The sequence below is a fragment of the Podospora pseudocomata genome, assembly GCF_035222375.1.
Source record: "Podospora pseudocomata strain CBS 415.72m chromosome 2 map unlocalized CBS415.72m_2.2, whole genome shotgun sequence".
In the NCBI taxonomy this organism is placed as follows: Eukaryota; Fungi; Ascomycota; class Sordariomycetes; order Sordariales; family Podosporaceae; genus Podospora; species Podospora pseudocomata.
In genome coordinates, this window is record NW_026946366.1 from 746784 (window position 1) to 765633 (window position 18850).

The 18850-nt window shown below is 54.1% G+C and overlaps 2 protein-coding genes across 2 annotated transcripts; one reads left to right on the plus strand and one right to left on the minus strand.

The window, feature by feature from the left end:
* Positions 1-46: 46 nt before the first annotated feature.
* QC762_206840 (uncharacterized protein) lies at positions 47-6262 on the minus strand. Its single transcript, XM_062887587.1, has 4 exons — positions 1629-6262; positions 1204-1566; positions 397-1149; positions 47-346 (listed from the first exon to the last, which is right to left on the minus strand). Exons 1-4 carry the CDS (start codon positions 1905-1907, stop codon positions 236-238), a joined length of 1506 nt encoding a protein of 501 aa, XP_062745706.1. The 5' UTR covers positions 1908-6262; the 3' UTR covers positions 47-235.
* On the plus strand, positions 2679-9087 carry QC762_206850 (Type I Iterative PKS; the record flags this gene model as incomplete). Its single annotated transcript, XM_062887588.1, has 2 exons — positions 2679-2968; positions 3018-9087. The coding sequence occupies 2 exons, from the start codon at positions 2679-2681 to the stop codon at positions 9085-9087; spliced, it is 6360 nt and encodes a 2119-aa protein (XP_062745707.1).
* Positions 9088-18850: the final 9763 nt, after the last annotated feature.

Genomic DNA, 18850 nt, shown 5'->3' on the forward strand with positions numbered 1-18850 from the left:
GATGAGGCAGTGCAGAAAGGTCTGTAGACAGGTGACTTGAAGAAAATGCAAAAGTAACGTGCCATGGTATTGTTAATATCGTCATATATGGAGTGGTGTTACAAATAGTGTCATCTCATGAACCCTAACCCTCAACATTGCCATGTCGCAAACACCCAACATGCAAGGAAAGACAAAAGAAATCTACGGTTTATGCTTGATGTTGTACAAAGATTAACAAGTCGTGTCTATCGGATCAAACCGAAACCTCCTTCTTGCTACCGCATCTTGGAGTCATCCGGACATTGAGCCCAGTCTGAGCAACCATCCAATGGTTTTGCACCTTCCAGTCGCCCTCAAGCGTCATCTATCAGCAATGTTAGCATGCGGTTTGATGTACTTTTTGGGAGGACTTACCCGATACCGCCAAAACAAAGTTGGAATCAGCTTGTAAATCTCCAAATATGAGATATTCTTCCCCAAGCACGTCCTCCGTCCAGCTCCAAACGTCAACAGACACCTCTCCATCTTGACCCTTCTCTCCCTCTCACACAACCACCTCTCCGGCCTGAACTTGTCTGCATCTTCACCAAAGACCTCCTTGCTGCGGTGAACAACCCAAGGATTCATTCCCACAACCGTCCCCCCCTCAAAGTGCACGCCGCAAAGCTCCACGCCACCTTTACCCACCACCCTCTCAAGCGGCAGCCCAATGACAGGATGTAACCTGCCCGCCTCCTTGACGCACGCATCCAAGTACGGGAGACTTTGAGACTCCTTCCATGTGACATTATCCGATAGTCGGCCCTCGCTATTCGCCTGTGAAAGTTCCTCCATCAGCTTACCAAGACAGTCCGGATGTTTGATCAGAAAGTAAATGACGGCTCTCATCATGATGGCAGTCGTATCGCCCCCAGCCAAGACATTCGATGTCGCCCAAGCAGTGACGAACCAGTCCAGGATATCCGGGTTCTTCTCCTTGGCCTCCAGAAAGCGAGACATGAAGTCCTTGGTATTATGGTACGTGGTCGTTTTCTCTACTTCGCTGATGTTTGATCTTTCATGCGCTCTGGCGAGAGCAAACGCCACAATGGGGGAGTTGCCTTCGGGAAGGAAGCGCGCGAGAGGGTTCTTCGCCAAGAGGTTGTCAAGCCAAGGGATCTGCCCAACCTTTTACACCGTTAGCGTTCAGGGAGGAGGGTCCAAGTTCCGGATATCACTTACCCATGAGGCGTACTTGAAGACCTTCTGAATACTGCCCATGATCCCGTCGACATCCTTTGCTTCATCAAGAAAACCAAGACGTTTGCTGAACGTGATCTCGCCCATCACGTCAAAGGCAAACCACTGAAGCCATGTCCCAAGATCCACTGTTTGCCCATCTTTGGCCAAAATTTCATCCAGCTTCGTCAGAAAGAAACAAATAGTGGTGTCAACATGTGGCTCAAACTCGACTAGATTCGACATTGAGTATATATTGGCAATCGGTCTCTTCATAGCCCGGTGGAGGTCGTCATCCTGGGTGTTAAACAGCCCTTGGATCACCCTGCCGCATGACATGGGCTGCATAACCTTGTAGAAATCGGACTAGTGAAACACATCTGTCAGATCTGCCGTCTCTTCTGTGTTACAGCGTCGGAGTTACCTACCTTTTTGAGATTAACCCCAGTACCATAAATCTTTAGGACCTCTTCTGGGTCGTCAATACTGATGCAGTTTGGCCCGAGGCGTACAAGTCTACCAAATCGGTCGTGCAGCTGCATATGAACATGATGTGCTTCGCCAGACCATGCCCATCTGAGCCTGGGGAGATTCGATATGGATGCGAAGAAGGGTCCAGGAACTTTCCGATGTCTTGCCCAGGATCGATATGTCAACACCACCACATATATCGCCCCAAAGACCAATGCAGCAAGTTGAAGGATCATGGCGTTTATATGAAACAAAATGTTGAATGTACCACAAAACGAAAACCTGCGTTATCAGGACTGCCGTGTGCTTGAAGACCATGCTCGGTTGATCAATATTAAAGCATGCCGTGTACTGGTGCTCCGTCAATGCTATATTTCTTGTCTGGACTCGAGTCTTGGCGTTTCGTGGGGGGAATTGTTCTGCGGTCAGACCGACAAAATGCTAGCTGCTTTCCTGTCTGGGAAAATAAGACCCGGAGCTGAGTAGCTATGAGTGACTGTGCTGGCCCCATGTCACCTTTAAACATAGTGCACGGGAGTGGCAATGACAACTGCCAACATGCACCAAGCCACGCCGCCGCACCGTTAAAACCACGGGTCATTCGTTAGCGCAATCCAGGCTACCGGTGCTGGACACACCGATGGGGTAACGAGTAAACATTGCGTGGGATCTAGACTCGGAATAGGAATCCTTCTGGAAATGTCCGGTCCTACCGAGCGGTGACGATGTCAATGACTGTTGTTTTGGTTCGGACACTGGCAGAAGGCAGGTTTTGACATTGATACGAGCCCATCTTTGACAGCGTTGATGGCTATTTCCGTAGTTGATGTTAAAGAACAAATGTGGAGCAGGAAGGAAAGCTAGAGCCAATGTCAGTAAGAGTTGTAATTGTATAAGAGCCGTGATACCAGTGCACTTTACCAAGCTCTCTGTCAAACAAATACCGATTGTACTGCTGCTTCCTTTCATTTGTGACTATTGCCTGTCTTTGAACCACCACCAAGAAAATGACAGCCAACACTTTGCTTCTCTTTGGGGACCAGACAGGGGAGGTCCTACCTTCAATACAATCTCTCTCCAGAAATGCTTCATCATATCAGACCTTGGCAACGTTTCTGAGGAAGGCCACAGATAGACTCAGAAGTGCAGTACTTCAAGCCCCTGCTCACTATCGACGCTCCTTTCCAAATTTCACCTCTCTCTCCGAGCTCGCCGCCGCCGTGTCGAAACAAGATCACGCATCTCCTGCCTTATATGCCGCACTTCTGTGTATCGCGCAAATTGGCGATGTCATCGTGTAAGATGTCCTGTCAAACAAGCCCGGCTCCTGAATGCTGACAGCTCAGATATCTCGAAAACAACCCAGGGCTCCTAGACGCTTCTAAGGACAGGCTTGCCATTGTCGGGTTATGTACTGGCCTTCTCCCCGCCGCGGTTGTCTCGTGCTCCAGAAACCTCACCGAAGTGATCGCACTTGCAGATGAAACTGTTCATCTTGCTTTCCACGTCGGTCTTGCGGCATCAAAAAGGTCCCACGAGGTAGATCCATCCACTGGCAGCTGGGCTACTCTGGTCTCCCAGGTCGATATTTCTGCCGCTAGGGAAGCCATTGGCATCTTCAACCGCAACTCGATGCCCAGACACCAGGTATACATCAGTGCTGAGAGCCCAAACTCAGTGACGATTAGCGGCCCGCCTTCCGCTACCGAAGCTTTCTTCAGCTCCACCTCAATCTTCGGAGAATGCAAAAGAATTCCACTTCCCATTGCAGCGGCCTTTCACGCCGATAATCTTCAGCCCATTCAGCCCACAGTGCTTCTCCAGAATATAAACCCTTCTCTACACTCGAAACCTGTACAACATCCCTTTCTTCTGTCTCCTCATTCAGGCTTGCCTTATCAAGAGTCGTCATTCGGTAATGTTTTGGTGGAGGTTGTGGGTGACATCTTCCGGCATCCTATATTGTTCGACGCATGTACTCAAGGGCTTGCCAAAATTCTCTCATCCCAACCGAACCTTCTGGCCTTTGGACCAGTGAGCTGTGAAAAGGCAATTCAGCAAGCCCTGCACGGCCACGGTATCAAATTGGAGACTCCCAGTACTGCAACGACGCTGAACAACACTTCATCGATACCCAACGCCATAGCCATCATCGGCATGTCAGTCCGGCTCCCAGGAAGTGAGACCCTACAAGATTTCTGGCAAGTGCTTGAGGACGGCCGCAATCTCCACGAAAAGATTCGTCCTGATCGTTTCGATATCAACACCCATGTTGATCCTTCTGGCAAGGCCAAGAACACTAGCTTGACACCATATGGTGTGTTCATCGATCGACCTGGATACTTCGATACGAGACTGTTCAATATGTCTCCCCGTGAGGCTGCTCAAACAGACCCTCAGCAACGACTGCTCCTTCTGACCACGTACGAGGCTCTCGAGATGGCTGGGTACACTCCCAATGCAACGCCGTCTACCAATACCAAAAGGATCGGCTCCTTCATGGGCCAGACAGGTGACGACTATCGTGTGGTAAACGCGAGTCAGAACGTCGACACGTACTTCATCACTGGCAACATTCGCGCCTTCGGTCCAGGTAGACTGAACTATCATTTCGGTTGGGAAGGGCCGAGCTATTCCGTTGACACAGCGTGTTCATCCAGCGCAGCTAGTATCCAATTGGCCTGCTCTGCGCTGCTCAGTAGCGAGGTGGACATGGCTGTGGGTGGTGGTGCTAACCTGCTCACTGCATCCGATTTGTTTGCTGGGCTAAGTCGGGGGAGCTTCTTGTCAAAGACTGGAGGTTGCAAAACCTTTGATCATGGTGCGGACGGCTATGTTCGCGCAGACGCAGTAGGTGTCATCGTGCTGAAGAGGTTGGACGACGCATTGGCCGACAGAGACAACATCCTCGCGGTCCTTCGGGCAACAGCAACCAACCACTCCGCTGAAGCATCCTCCATCACTCATCCTCACGCCGAGACACAAGAGCGACTGTTCAATTCAGTCCTAAGCAAAGCCGGCATCGACCCTATCGAGATCGATTACGCAGAGCTCCACGGCACTGGTACCCAGGCAGGTGATGCAACCGAGAGCCGATCTGTGACCAATGTTCTTTCCCGTAACCGCCCGGCCGACAAACCCCTGTTCATCGGCACTGTTAAGCCCAATCTCGGCCACGGTGAGGCGGCCAGCGGTGTCACCTCTCTCATCAAAGCCATCTTGATGTTGAGTAAGAACATGATTCCGCCCCATATTGGAATAAAAGGCCGGATCAACGAGAAGCTACCACCGCTGGCTGACATGAACACCCGGATATCATTCGGTAAAACTCCATTCCGCCCCCGTCCTGGCGGTGATGGAAAGAGAAAAATCCTCATCAACAACTTCGACGCTGCTGGCGGAAATACCAGCATGGTCATCGAAGATCCTCCCATGTTACCAACAGAGGGTGTGGATCCCCGCAATCATCATGTCATTACCGTGTCTGGAAAGACGCCAAACTCCATCATGGGGAACAGCAAGCGTCTTCTTGAGCACTTAGACCAAAATCCTGACGCTCGTCTAGAGGACATTGCCTACACCACCACTGCACGCCGGATGCATCATAATCTGCGCAAGGCCCATGTTGCTTCTTCGATCAAGACCCTTCGGGACAGTTTGCAGCAAGCCATCACAAGAGAGATGTGGACAAAGGTCCCGGCCGCGCCCCCTCAAGTCGTGTTCCTCTTCACTGGCCAGGGTTCTGCGTATAGCGGCATGGCATCAAACTTGTTCAAGACCAGCGCACCGTTCCGCGAGCTTCTTCAAGGTAATGACGATATATGCGTCTCTCATGGCTTCAAATCTTTCCTGCCCCTTGTAGAGGACAAGAACTTCGACATGATGATGGCTTCGCCGGTTCAGGTGCAGTTGGCAATTGTGTCCATAGAGCTAGCCATGGCAGAATATTGGAAATCTCTTGGGGTAATGCCGGCTGCCGTTGTTGGTCACAGCCTTGGGGAGTATCCTGCACTGTGCGTCGCTGGTGTCCTCTCTCTCAGCGACTGCCTGTATCTTGTTGGGAAAAGGGCAGGTTTGATGGTATCCAATTGCTCGCCTGGTACGCACTCGATGCTGGCTGTTCAAGCAGACCAAGGTGACACTGAAGCACTCCTGAAGAGTGTCGATGACGATTCCGGTATCGAGATTGCATGTCGAAATGGGCCTACGTCAATCGTCGTCAGTGGAGGATTGGATCAGATACGGGAGCTGCAGGAGAAGGCTCTTACCAGGGGCCTGAAGACAACAGTGCTCGAGGTACAGTATGCTTTCCACTCTTCTCAAATGGATGCCATTCTGGAAGACTTCTCGTCGGTTGCAAATCGAGTCAATTTCGCAGCACCAGCCATACCTGTTGCGTCGACAGTTCTGGGATCGATCGTCGAAGGTGCAGGAATCATCAATGCCAAATATCTGCTCCGGGGCACTCGCGGCCCTGTGCAGTTCATGGACGCGGTCGAAGCGGTTAAAAGTCTGCAAAACTCCCCAAATCAGCAAACAGTTTGGATTGAGACTGGGCCAAGCCCGGTTTGTGTTGGAATGGTGAGGTCCATGGCCATGGAAGGAGCTGCTGATCAGCTCCTTCCCTCAATGAAGAAGGGCGAGGACGACTGGAAGATGCTGACCACATCAGTGGCCAAAGCTTTCGCTGCGGGGCTCAACATCGATTGGCGTGAATTCCATCGACCCTATGAGTTGTCTCTGCGTCTAACTGCGTTACCTCATTACGCTTTCGATCTCAAGAACTACTGGATTCAATATGAGGGTGATTGGGCTCTGCGGAAAGGCGACGCAGATAGCCTCCCTAGGTCTCCCGCGGCACAAGACCGCCTCACAAAACTCCCGTCAACTACCCTCCATCGTATCGAGTCCGAGGTCCGTGACAAGGCTGGTATCTCCGTCATTTTCGCATCAGATGCTTCCGAGCCGAAGTTGAACACCGCTCTTCGCGGTCATCTCGTCAATGGCGCAGGGCTCTGCCCTAGTTCTATCTACGCAGACATGGCATTCACTGCTGCATCGTACATCCTGGGCGACGCAGGGCTCAATATGTCCTTGGATGTCCGGGACATGCAAGTCGACAAACCGCTTGTTATTCAACCAGGGGATACGAAGCAAATTATTCGAGTGTTTGCGACGAAAAAGATTGGTTCCGACCAAATTAAAGTAACATTTGCCTCTCAGGATGGAAGCAGAAACGAACACCACGCCACGTGTAGTGTTGTATGCGGACGAGGAGAAAGTTGGCAACACAACTGGTCCAAGACGGCATATCTAATCAAGGCACGCATCGAAAGTCTAAAAGAGTCCTCCAACAAAGGCCAAACGCACAGAATTCTCCGGTCAATGGTGTACAAGTTGTTTGCAGCATTGGTGGATTACGACACTCGATACCAGGGGTTGCAAGAGGTCTTCATGGACAGCAACCTGTTTGAAGCAGCGGCCAACGTGAAATTCAACACCTCTGACAGTGATGGCACATTCAACCATAGCCCATACTGGATCGATGGTTTCTCCCATCTTTCAGGCTTTGTGCTTAATGGCGGAGAGAGGACCCCTGCCGATGCTGTTTACATTTCCCATGGTTGGGATAGTATGAAGATTGTTGGTCAGTTGTCTGCTGATAAAGAGTATCAGAGCTATGTCCGCATGCAAGATACAAGCACACGCGGAGTAATGGAGGGCGATGTGTATCTCTTTGAAGGCGATGTGGTGGTGGCTGTTTGTCAGGGTCTGCGATTTCAGCGCATCCAACGCTCGATTTTCGACCACCTCCTCCCACCGCCAAACAAGCCCTCCACCCCTTCGCAACCCATGCCGAGCCTCGGTGCCAAGAGGCAATCTTTGAATTCGCACATTCCGACAATCAAGGTTGAGTTGGTGGACGATGATATCGTGTCGTCGGATTTTGACCAGGTCCTTCAATTGGTAGCTTCCGAGGTCGGTGTTGACGTTGAAGACCTGGCAGACGACACAGTATTTGCAGATCTGGGCGTTGATAGTTTGCTGTCCATCACTATCACCGCCAAGCTTGGCCAACTATGGGGCCAAGCCATACCGGCGGGTCTTTTCACCGAGATTCTGACTGTTGCAGAACTGCGCCGGTATCACCTTGAAAACATTGATAATTCTGAAGACGACGACCGTGCCTCGAGCTATGGCGGAAGCACTTGTGGAAACGACATTTTCAGCCAGCCTCAGAGTCAGGCATACACTCCGTTTACCAACACAGGGCTTTCCATCGGCACTCCAGTAGAAGATCGAGCTGGAGCTATCAGAAAGATCATTGCTGCTGAGTTGGGAATGAGCATCGAGGAAATCGACAATGACGTACCTTTGGCGGACCTTGGTGTTGACAGTCTACTATCTTTGTCGATCATGGCTGCTATCAAAGCACAGACAGGTCAGATATTCCCATCCAGCTTTTTGATGGAATATCCAAGTTTAGCAGCAATCGAGGCTGCTTTCGGCCCTCGCCGAACACTACCAGCCCAACAGCTGTTCAAAGCCCTGGAAAAGGTGCAAAACAACAAGAGCATTCCACAGTCTGAAGCTGTCTTGCTGCAAGGATCGTCATCTTCACGAGAACCTGCCCTGTTTCTGCTCCCTGATGGCTCTGGGAGTGCCAGCAGCTATGTTGGACTGCCAAACCTGAAACTATCTGGCCCTGTGTGGGGACTTGACAGCCCATTTCTTAACAATCCTGAGGCATTCACCATTCCGCTGGAAGAACTGGCTTCCTCATTTGCTGCAGAGATTCGAAACAAACAGGCTCACGGTCCGTACCGACTGGCCGGGTGGTCCATTGGAGGAACCTACGCATATGAAGTTGCACTACAATTGTTAAGTCATGGAGAGGTGGTTGAGTCTCTGACACTCATTGATGCACCATGTCCGGCTTCCCTCCCGCCACTGCCTATCGAAACGATCTCATTACTCGACAAAGTTGGAGCGTTTGACGGTTTCAAGAACAAGAAGAAGGCGGGCAAGACATACATGAGGGAAACTGTCCATGCTCACTTTGCTGGATCGGTTAAAGCACTGGAAAAATACAAGCCAGCTGCAATGCAAAATATTTCAACTCCACTGATTAAGTCTGTCACAGTGGTGTGGGCACGAGATGGCGTTTGGGACACGGTTGGGCCGGAAGTCAAAGCAAGGCATATTAAGGCACTGGGCAAAAAGAATGCTGCAAGAGACTGGATGTTGGACACAAAATCAGGCTTTGGGCCGAACGGGTGGGAGTTGTTGCTCCCTGGTGCTGAGATTCAGTGCAAAGTAGTTGAGGGCGACCATTTCACCATCATGAAAGACTCAGGGGTGTTGAAGCTTGGCGAGGTACTTCAAGGTACCATCGTCGGGCCAGCTCGAAGTTGAGCATCCTTCGAAGCTTTGTGGGAGGGGCAGAATGCGTCTCTTTTGTACTACGAAATTATCTTTGTTCTTTTCTAGATAGATCTCATCTCAAAATATCTTTCATTACCTATGACCAAGGCGTTGTTTCGTGCTTGATGGGCTTGTCGTCCTTCCTCGACGTTGATTTGCTACTGAGGAGGCCTGCCAAAATTGACCGGTGCAAGTGCATTGCACCAAAAATAGGAGGCGGGCTAGCCACATTGTCTAACTTCCCTATCCGTAGTAGCGCTAACTGCCTTGGGAATTTACACAACGCTGCATTGAAAATCCTATTTTCCAGGCAACCTTTCCCTGAAAAATATTTTTCTAGGAAGAATCGACCAATCAGGAGCTGGTTACTCCTTCCAGGGCCTTGGAAGCCCTCTTGTCTGAATACCCTCATCACCTCACCCCCCCCTACACAAGCCGCATCCCCACCTACCACGACAACGATGGCCTCGACGGCCCCAGAAGGCTACCGCCTCTCGAACAACTCGAAGCACGAGATCTACCTAGGCGTCTCCGAAGCCTGGAAAGCAGTGCTTTTCGACAACAACGTCCCGGCTGAACAAGCCACGCTCGAGCAGCGGCGACTCGCGGAAGAACTAGTCGCTAAAACCCACGCGAAAATGACGGCACCAGGCGCCCAGACCCCCAACTGCCTGTGGAACTGCGAGGGCTGCCTGGCCTGCGCAGGCTCCTGCTACGACGACCCGTGTCGAAATGAGCAATGCCCCTCACACGCGGACCGCAGGGAAGACAGCCTCTTCGCCGACGAAGCCGCCCTCAGAAGGGACGAAGAGATGGGAGACTCCCTCCCAACGACCAGACCGACCACTCCCACCCCGACCGGAAGGACCGCAGGGACACTACCTCCTCACCCACTGCCGTCGCGCCCACGCAAGACAACGGCCCCCCCGACAACCCAGACAGAAGCTGTCCCCTCGGACTAGATAGGCCCAGCGCACGAGGCCTCGAGGACAGCCGGCATGCCGGAAGACCCCCTCTAGACCCAGAAGTAGAGGCCCTCTTCAGGGACATGGACCACGACAGAACACAAGCCCTCCAAAGGCAAGAGGTGCTCAGGAACATGGCACAGAGCCTAAACGGCGCCCTGGCAGCCGAACTGGCCGGCCCGCAGGCAGAATGGGCGTCCTTTTGCAAGGAGAAAGTCCTTTGGCTCTTTAGGATACTTAAGGACATCGACGGCACTACAGGAGCCCCCGGCTCAGCGAGGAGCGCCTGGTCGACCAGCTTCGACTCTAAGAACTCCTCGACAAGCACGACCAGGAGCACCAGCCCGACGACAGAGGCCCGGGGCCCCTCAAAGACCCCCAAACTCGCCAAGACCCCGACGGGCAGCAATGCAACCAGCGTCACGTGGGCCCAGGTGGCGACGAGCGGGGCCAGCAGCAGCCAAGCCGCCAGCAGCGCGCGGACAAGTGTCGCCAGCCTGACTGCCCACGCCCCCGATCCAACAGCGGGCTGGAAAACAGTGGGCCGCAACAACAAGGCCAACCGAGAAGACGACCGCCTCTTCGTAAGGCTCCCCGACGGCCACCCGTGGAGACAGGCATCAGCGGAGGGCTTCAGAGTCGCACTCTGCCGACAGCTCAGGGGCCCCACTCAGCCTCATCCGCTCGGCCAAACAAGTCGACACTGGCTTCGCGATCGTCCCAGCCGACAAGAAGGCGCGGACGCAACTACTCGCCCTAGCGCCAGCCCTAACCACACACGGCGCGAAGCTTGACGAATCGGCCACCTGGCATACCTACGTAGTCCCCAGGGTACCGAAGACGGTCAACGGCCCTGACGGCAGCATCGACACCAACGACCTCATGGAAGACGAGATCCTCCGGGCCACTAAGGCCAAACCGGTCTCGGCGAAGAAGTCGAAACACGCCCTACCCGACGACACTCACGCCGACTGGGTCGTATCCTTCATCAAACCCGTCCCTGACCACTTCAGACTCTTTGGCAGCCCGCCGGCCAGAAAGATCACCAGAAGTGCAAAAAGCCAACCAGTGCTATAGATGCCAAGGTTACCACGACCCACGCATCTGCGATAGACAAGCCAGATGCAATAACTGCGGAACTGATCACCCACCAGGGCCCTGCGCCAGGCCACCGAGATGCGCCAACTGCCACGGACCACACAAGGCAGACTTTGGAGCGTGCCCGGCCAGACCAAGGACGGATGGGGGCGTCCTCAAGAAACCAACCAACAGGCAGCTCAAGGCCATACGCAAGGTAGGCGAGGCCCTGTACGCGGCGGCACACCCAGCGGAAGGAAGGAACACCGACCCCCAACCCGCAACGACCAACCCCCCGGCCACAGAACCATGCCTGTGAGACCCAGCGAGCCCAGGAGAGCGGCCAAAAACGGACGAAAGTCCGGGCTCTCCTTCTTACAGGCCAACGTAGCCAGAAGACCAGGGGCACACGACGCCCTCCTCAATATGGCGTGGGAAAGGACTGCCGACGTCATATTGGTACAGGAACCATGGGCACGAACCCAGGACGGCAGAAGAATGACCAAAACCCACAGAGGATACCAGCACTACACGCCAACAGAAGACTGGAATGCGGGACCCCCCAGGGCGATGGTATACATCAAAAAGACACACAAGGGGACCCAACAGAGCCTGGGACACGCGGGACACCGCGACGCCTGCGCGGTAGAAGCCCAAGGGATAGTCTGGGTCAGCCTATACAGGGACAGACTTGGCGACGACGAGGTGCTCGACCTGGTCGAAAGCTGGCACCCCGGCAGACCAGCGATCATAGGAGGCGACTTCAACGCCTACCACCCTACCTGGCAACCGGGAAAGGAGTGCCCGGCGGGGAGACGAATAGCTGGATGGCTGGAAGACCGCCTCACCCTGGCATCGCTGCAGGGACCCACCAACATACACGGAAACACCATCGATCTGGTCCTCTCAACGAGCACAGAGGTAAAAGCCTGGGTGGACGAGGACACCTACACCGGATCGGACCACTACACCCTGGCGGGGACGGTACCACCAGCAAGCCCACAGGCAACCAAGAAAGGTAGACCCTACGTCCCAGCCAAAGAGGAGGATAGGGCGCTCTTCCGCTCCCTGACTAGATGGGGCATGACACAAGTACCGACGGTAGCACACACAACCAAGGACCTCGACCACTGGGCCCGCTCCCTACAGAACGCCCTCGTAGGCGCGATCAAGGGAGCGGGACGCCTGAGAAGACAAGCAGGAGGCACCACACAATGGTGGAACGAGGAGTGCAAGGAAGCACGCGTGGCGCTACAGCAGAGCCGCAACGACCCCACACAAGGGGAGGAAGACCGGAAGCAAATACGCAAGACGTTCGAGACAACGGTCAAAAAGGCAAAAAGAGAGCACTGGCAACAGAAGCTCGAGCAAGCGTCCTCGAACAAGGACATCTACGCAGTGGCGGCATGGCACAAGGCAACCGACACCTTCGCCCCCCCGCCGCTGGTCCACAGGAATAGGACCTTTACGGAACCGGGGGAAAAGCTAGAACTACTTAGGAAAGAGGTGGTTGAAAGATTCGGAGAAGACGGGGACACCACAGAGCCTTGGGTTCTCGCCCAACCCACCGACACTATACAATGGGACAACACGATCTCCCCGGAGGAGGCAAGGAGATGCACAATCGGGACCACAAGCACAGCTCCCGGCACAGACGACGTCACGGTAGACCTACTACGCGAGGTGTGGCGGGAGATAGGCGACAACATCATCACGGCCCTCTTCAGACAGTGCCTCCTCTTAGGGCACCACCCGCTCCCGTTTAAAGAAGCGGAAACGGTAATGCTCAGGAAACCGGGCAAAGACAACTATACCACGGTCAGAGCGTGGCGCCCGATCGCCCTCCTATCGTGTATAGGGAAGGGTCTTGAAAGACTGATAGCCAGAAGGATAGGCTTCACCGCAGTCAACCAAGAAGTGCTCGGCCCCACCCACATAGGGTCCCTCCCGAGGAGGTCCGCCGAGGACCTCGTTCTGTGCCTGGTACACGACGTCGAGAGAGCCTGGGGAAGGGGTAAGGCGGCGGCGCTCCTGACAATGGACGTACAGGGCGCCTTCGACGCGGTCAGAAAGAATAGGCTAGCAGGGAGGCTAAGGCAACAAGGCTGGCCACTGAATGTCTGCGAATGGGTACACTCCTTCATGTCACACCGGAGCTCAGCCATGAGATTAGGAGACTGCACCCTCCCCCCTAGAAGAGTGGCATGCGGACTCCCACAAGGGTCCCCTGCCAGCCCGGTCCTCTTCGCACTCTTCCTACAGCCACTGGTTAAGGAGCTGGCCGGGGCGTCGGCGTACGCAGACGACCTCGGACTGCTGGCTGTGGCAAGAACGCCCAGGAGTGCGCGGCAATACTGGAGGCTACGGCCGAAAAGGCGGAGGCCTGGGGCTCCAGGAATGGCGTCGAGTTCGACCCAGCCAAGTGCGAGCTACTACACCTTACGAAGAGCCGCGCAACCCCCGCAGTAAGGATAGGCAATACGGAGGTGACGCCGAAACAGGAGGTCCGATGGCTGGGTTTCTTCCTGGACCCCAAACTCAACTTCAAAGCCCACGCCAGTCGGTGGGCGACGAAGGCACTGAAAATAGCGAACCACCTGCGAAGGCTGAACAGGGTGGCCCGGGGCACCCACCAAGAGCCACGGCGGAGGCGGTCCGGGCAGTGGTCGTACCCACGGCGACGTATGGGGCGGCGACGTGGTATACCGGGGTAAGGCAGGGAGGACAAACGAATGCGGTCAACAAGGCACTTAAATGTGCGGCCAGGGCGGTTGTCCCGGTCTGGAGAACGACCCCTGGGGGCGATCTTCCGCGAGAGCGGACCCCCCGCCGAAGTGGCGCTCGCCCACGCCAGAATCTCGATGGCGGCACGGTTCAAGAGCCTCGACCCCCGCCACCCACTGGTCCTCCGGACCCGGCCGATGCCGGAGCCACCCAGGAGGGGCCCCCGGGGGCGTCTCCCGGAGAAGCAAACCAGACTGGAAACACTCGCGACCCTACTCCCCGACTGCCCCAGGCCGCACCTGGTGCAATGGACCCTACGGCACCCGGTACCTCTGCCAAGACCAGAAAACAAGGAACTGGGCAAGAGACTCCACGAACAACTGACACTCCTCGCCCCTAGGGACGAGATCCACCTGTTCAGTGACGGATCGAAGGCAGCCCCGCACGAGGACTACCGAAGAGGACGGGCTGGGGCTACGTGGCGTACCAGGATGGGCAGAAGCTACACGAGCACCACGGAAGGCTCGGGGAATCCGAGGCCTTTGACGGCGAAGCGGTTGGGGCGGCACACGCGGTGGTGTGGGCGCGCGAATACATCAGGGCGGGGGCAAGACCCTCGGCGGTACGGCTCTTCATCGACAACTCGGCGGTACTATACGGCATCACAGGGCGCCCCTCGGACAATTCCCAGGAGGCGTTCAGGGTTATAGGATACGCGTGGAAGGACCACCACCTGCCCCCCTCACGGTACACTGGGCCCCAGGACATATGGGGATCCAGGGGAACGAGGAGGCCGACGTTCAGGCCGGCCTCGGGGGCGCTCCCAGACCCAAGATCCCCCCGCCCTGACCGCAGTCAAGGCAAAGGCCAGGGCACTGAAGAGGGAGGCGTGGAACTCGTGGTGGCTGGCGAACAGGCCGACGCGATACGCCCAGCTAATGATCCCGGGACCAGGGAAACGACCCCCGGAACTCACGCTCGCAAGAAAGACCCTACACCACCTCCTGGCGGAGAGGACGGGACACGGAGACTACGAGGAGTACCACCTACGCTTCGGACACGACTCGTATAGGACCTGCCGCTGCGGCCGACCCACGGAAATCGGGCACTTCGCGGAGTGCCCAGCGGCGCGGGCCAGGGGCACTCTGAACAGCGAAATGCGAAAAGCGCTCAGGAGGCCGGATAAGCTCCTGGGAAAGGACTGGAAGAAATACGCCGAGTGGGTGGAAGGCTCGGGAGTGTACGACCCAGCGGAGGAAGAAGAATAGGACACGTGACCAGGCCCAGATTGTAATGGCCTGAGGAAACAGCGGAACCACAGAGGAGCCGTAAGCCCTCGGGGACCAGAGCCCTGAGGCAGGCAGGCCTCTCTCTCCTTTGTAAATAACTCTCTTTTGTGACGCGAAACGCCCTGTCAGCTAGTATTAGCAGTAGTATTAGAAGCTTGGGCCGTCCACATCCCCAAACGGGGGCCAGGCGAGGTAGGCTCGGGCACGTGACCCCTCGGGGCCACGCGCCACAGTTCGACCCGATTGGACGCTAATAGATCTCTCTCTCTCTCTCTCTCTCCTATTTTCCAGGTCAAAACCAACCCCCCATTTCGTGCCAAGCTATGCAGCAATTCTTCCAACGCAGCTGCCACAACCACGTTTAAACAACCTGTAATGCCACTATTCCCACTGCCAAAGGCTCCGAGGAAAGGCTCAATTTGTAAAGGCTCAATTTTCAAAGCCTCAACTGACAAAGGCTCAATTACCAACCTGCATGTTACAACCTGCACCAGAAATGGATACAGACTGCAAGGCAGTACGCCAGAGGTGAATATGACAGGATAATCGAAGGTTGTGGCAAGCGTCTCAGACACGGGTTCACTGTCAACAACAGGTTGTTCTAACAAAGAGCTACTGAAAGTAGATTGTAGACAAATGAACTTGAATTGCTTGCATGAGGAATCAGATTCCTCGACACGGGGAGCGCCCGGCACTCCCTCCTATTTATGTCAAGCTATCTACATATATTTCTGAAGTATCTTTGTACCTTGCTCAGTGTGCTCAGTGGTCTTGGCGGCTGAGCAGACTGAGCAACCTTTCATGATCAATGTGCTCAGTGTGCTCAGTGGTCTTGGCCACTGATCAGACTGAGCACCTCCTGATTGGTCGTATGGGGGCTTATGGGTCTTTCCATCCCTGGCCCAATGATTGGCTGAGGTGCCCAGCACCTCGGGTACCACCCAGTGGTTCCTGTACAGGAGTATTACGCTTGGGACGTAACACGTTTCCTCTCCTCCCTGGTCTTCGCCTCGAAGACCTTTGACGCTAGGAAATTGTCGTTGTGACTGTAAGTTTTCCCTTTCATCCTTTTCTAAAATGTCTGCTAACAGGGTGCAGAAGAATTATCAAAAAACTCAAAGAAAGAAGTCGCAACCGCGATCTTCTACCGAACGTCGTTATTCCCTTGTTGATTACGCTAATACTTTCGGTTTCGCCATGCCCGTCGATTGTTCTCGTTGTAAGCGGCTGCGGCTTACAAACTGTAAGGCTGCCGACCGTAGCTTGTCTTGTCAGAATTGTCTGCAAGCGGGGCGAATTCTTGCAATATTTATGGTGAGCCCTCGTCGGTGCTTCGTGGTCTTCTTTGAAGAGAAACGGCGCTTAGACCAGGAGAAGGAAGAGACGCTTTCGAAGCTCCTTCGTCTGGAGGCTCAGTCTCGCGCACTGCAGTTGAAGGCGGGTGAGGCATTTTCTCGGGAATACACTCTGTTGCGGGAAGAGGAAGCAGGGGAGCAGGCGGAGGTTGCTAATCCTGCTGTTACTCGGGAATCGGAGTTCCCAGTCGCAGAGGTCGATCGTTCCCTGTTGTCCTTTGGGGACGCTGGTAACCTTGATTTCTCGGGTGTCGACTGGTCGTCGTTGGATCCAAATCTTTTATCCCAGGTCGGTCTGGGTTCTGTCGGTGAAACTGCTGGAGCTTCTCCGGGCAGTCCAGGAAGTCGACAGGTTCCCACGAGTTAGACTCTGGTCCGTAATCCAGCCATTTGACGAGATATTGAGTTCGTTGTTGCTGATTCGTGAATCCAGGATATTCTCGACGTCAAATTCTTCTTCGTCGTCGACCACCTCGAGCCGTGTCTCGAGTTTTGCTTTCTTTGGGGCTGGTTCAAGAAGGGAAATGTGGAATACTTTGGTTCGTACTCGCATGGAATCGGGAAGGGATAATTCGTAGTTGGATGTTGAAATCTTTTTCTTGATCTTGAATGGCCCGATCTTCTTGAAATCCAGTTTCTTGCTTGGTCGTTTCGTGTGAAGATTGCGTGTGAGAAGAAACACTTTATCTCCCTCCTCGAGGGGAGGTCCCTCGACCCTATGTTTGTCGTAGTGGGTGCGCATTCGTTCCCTGACAACTTCGAGTGTTTCTTTCAACATGTTGTGCATCTCCTGCAATCGTTCTGCGTGGATCGCTGCTCGGGGTGCCTCTGTTGTTGGTCCCTGTCGTAACTCGGGTTGGAATCCGTAGTTGGCAAAGAATGGTGAGACGTTCGTTGTCTCTGTGTTGCTCGAGTTGTATGCTAACTGAGCGGTTGGTAACAGGTCAACCCAGTTGTCCTGTTCGAAGTTGATGTAGCACCGAAGGTATTGTTCAATGACTTGGTTGAGTCGTTCGGTCTGTCCATCTGTCTGGGGGTGGAACGCTGTCGAGAGTTTTGACTTGACATCTAGTCGTTTCATCAGGGCTTGCCAAAACTTAGAGGTGAAGAGCTTGTCTCTGTCTGAAGTAATGTCATCTGGCAGTCCATGTTGGCTCACGATGTTCCGTTCGAATAGGTAGGCGAGCTGTTCTGCCGTAGTGGTTTCTCTGAAAGGAATGAAGTATGCCCACTTGGTGAGTCTGTCAACCACTACCCAGATGGCGTCGTACTTGGTGTTGGTTCCATCTGGTACCGTTGAGCTGGGGAGTTTGGTGATGAAGTCCATGGAGATGGATCCCCACGCTCGTTCTGCTGTGGGAAGGGGTTCGAGAAGTCCGTAGGGTTTGTGTCTTGCTGCTTTGCTCTTGATACATATCTCACATTCTCTTACCGCTTCTTCCACGATCCTTTTCATTCCTGGAAATGCGTAGTGCTGTTGTACGCGTTCGAGCGTTTTTCTGATACCTGGGTGTCCTCCGAGTTTGTCGCTGTGGAGTTTCGTGACACACGCTCGTCTCTTTGTCTGCTGGTACGTAGGCCTTGTCGTTGTACCATACTGGGTCGTTGTCGTCGGGCCCGGCCCGTAGACCTAGTTCCTGTATCTCATCCTCATCGACGTCTTGTCGTTTGGCTTGGAACTCGTAATCTTCCCACTCGGTGTGATAAGTCCTTGCGCAGTCTTCCCAAATCTGGATGGCGTGTTCCAGTGTTCCGTCTTTTTTTTTTTTTTTCTTTAAAGAGGGGGCTGCGTCGATCTTTTCGTTACCCTTGTGGTCTGGTCTTCTGCTGAGCGCGTCTGCTCTAGCGTTCTCTTTTCCTTTGACATAGTGGATGCGGAAGTTGAAGGGGGCAAGGAATTCTGCCCATCGTACTTGTCTTGGACTTAGTTCCTTCGTGACGAAGTACTTCAAATTCCGGTGGTCTGTGAATACATCCACTGGTTCCTCAGTCCCACTGAGATATGGTCTCCATTCGTCAAATGCCTCGATGATGGCCATGAGTTCCTTGTCGTGGATTGGGTAGTTGAGTGCTGGTCCAGAAATCTTTTTTGAGACAAATCCTACCGGGTGTCGGCCGTCGTTAAAGTATTGATAGAGCTCTGCTCCAATAGCAAAGTCTGACGCATCGGTCTCGACATAGAATGGTCTGCTGAAGTCTGGCATTCGTAGTACGGGTTCGCTGCTGATAGCGTCCTTGAGTTGGTCGAAGGCGTCTTGTTGTTGTTGTTTCCACTTAAATGGTGTTCCTTCGCCGGTCAACTCGTGCAACGGTTTTGCAATTTTCCCAAATCCTTTGATGAATG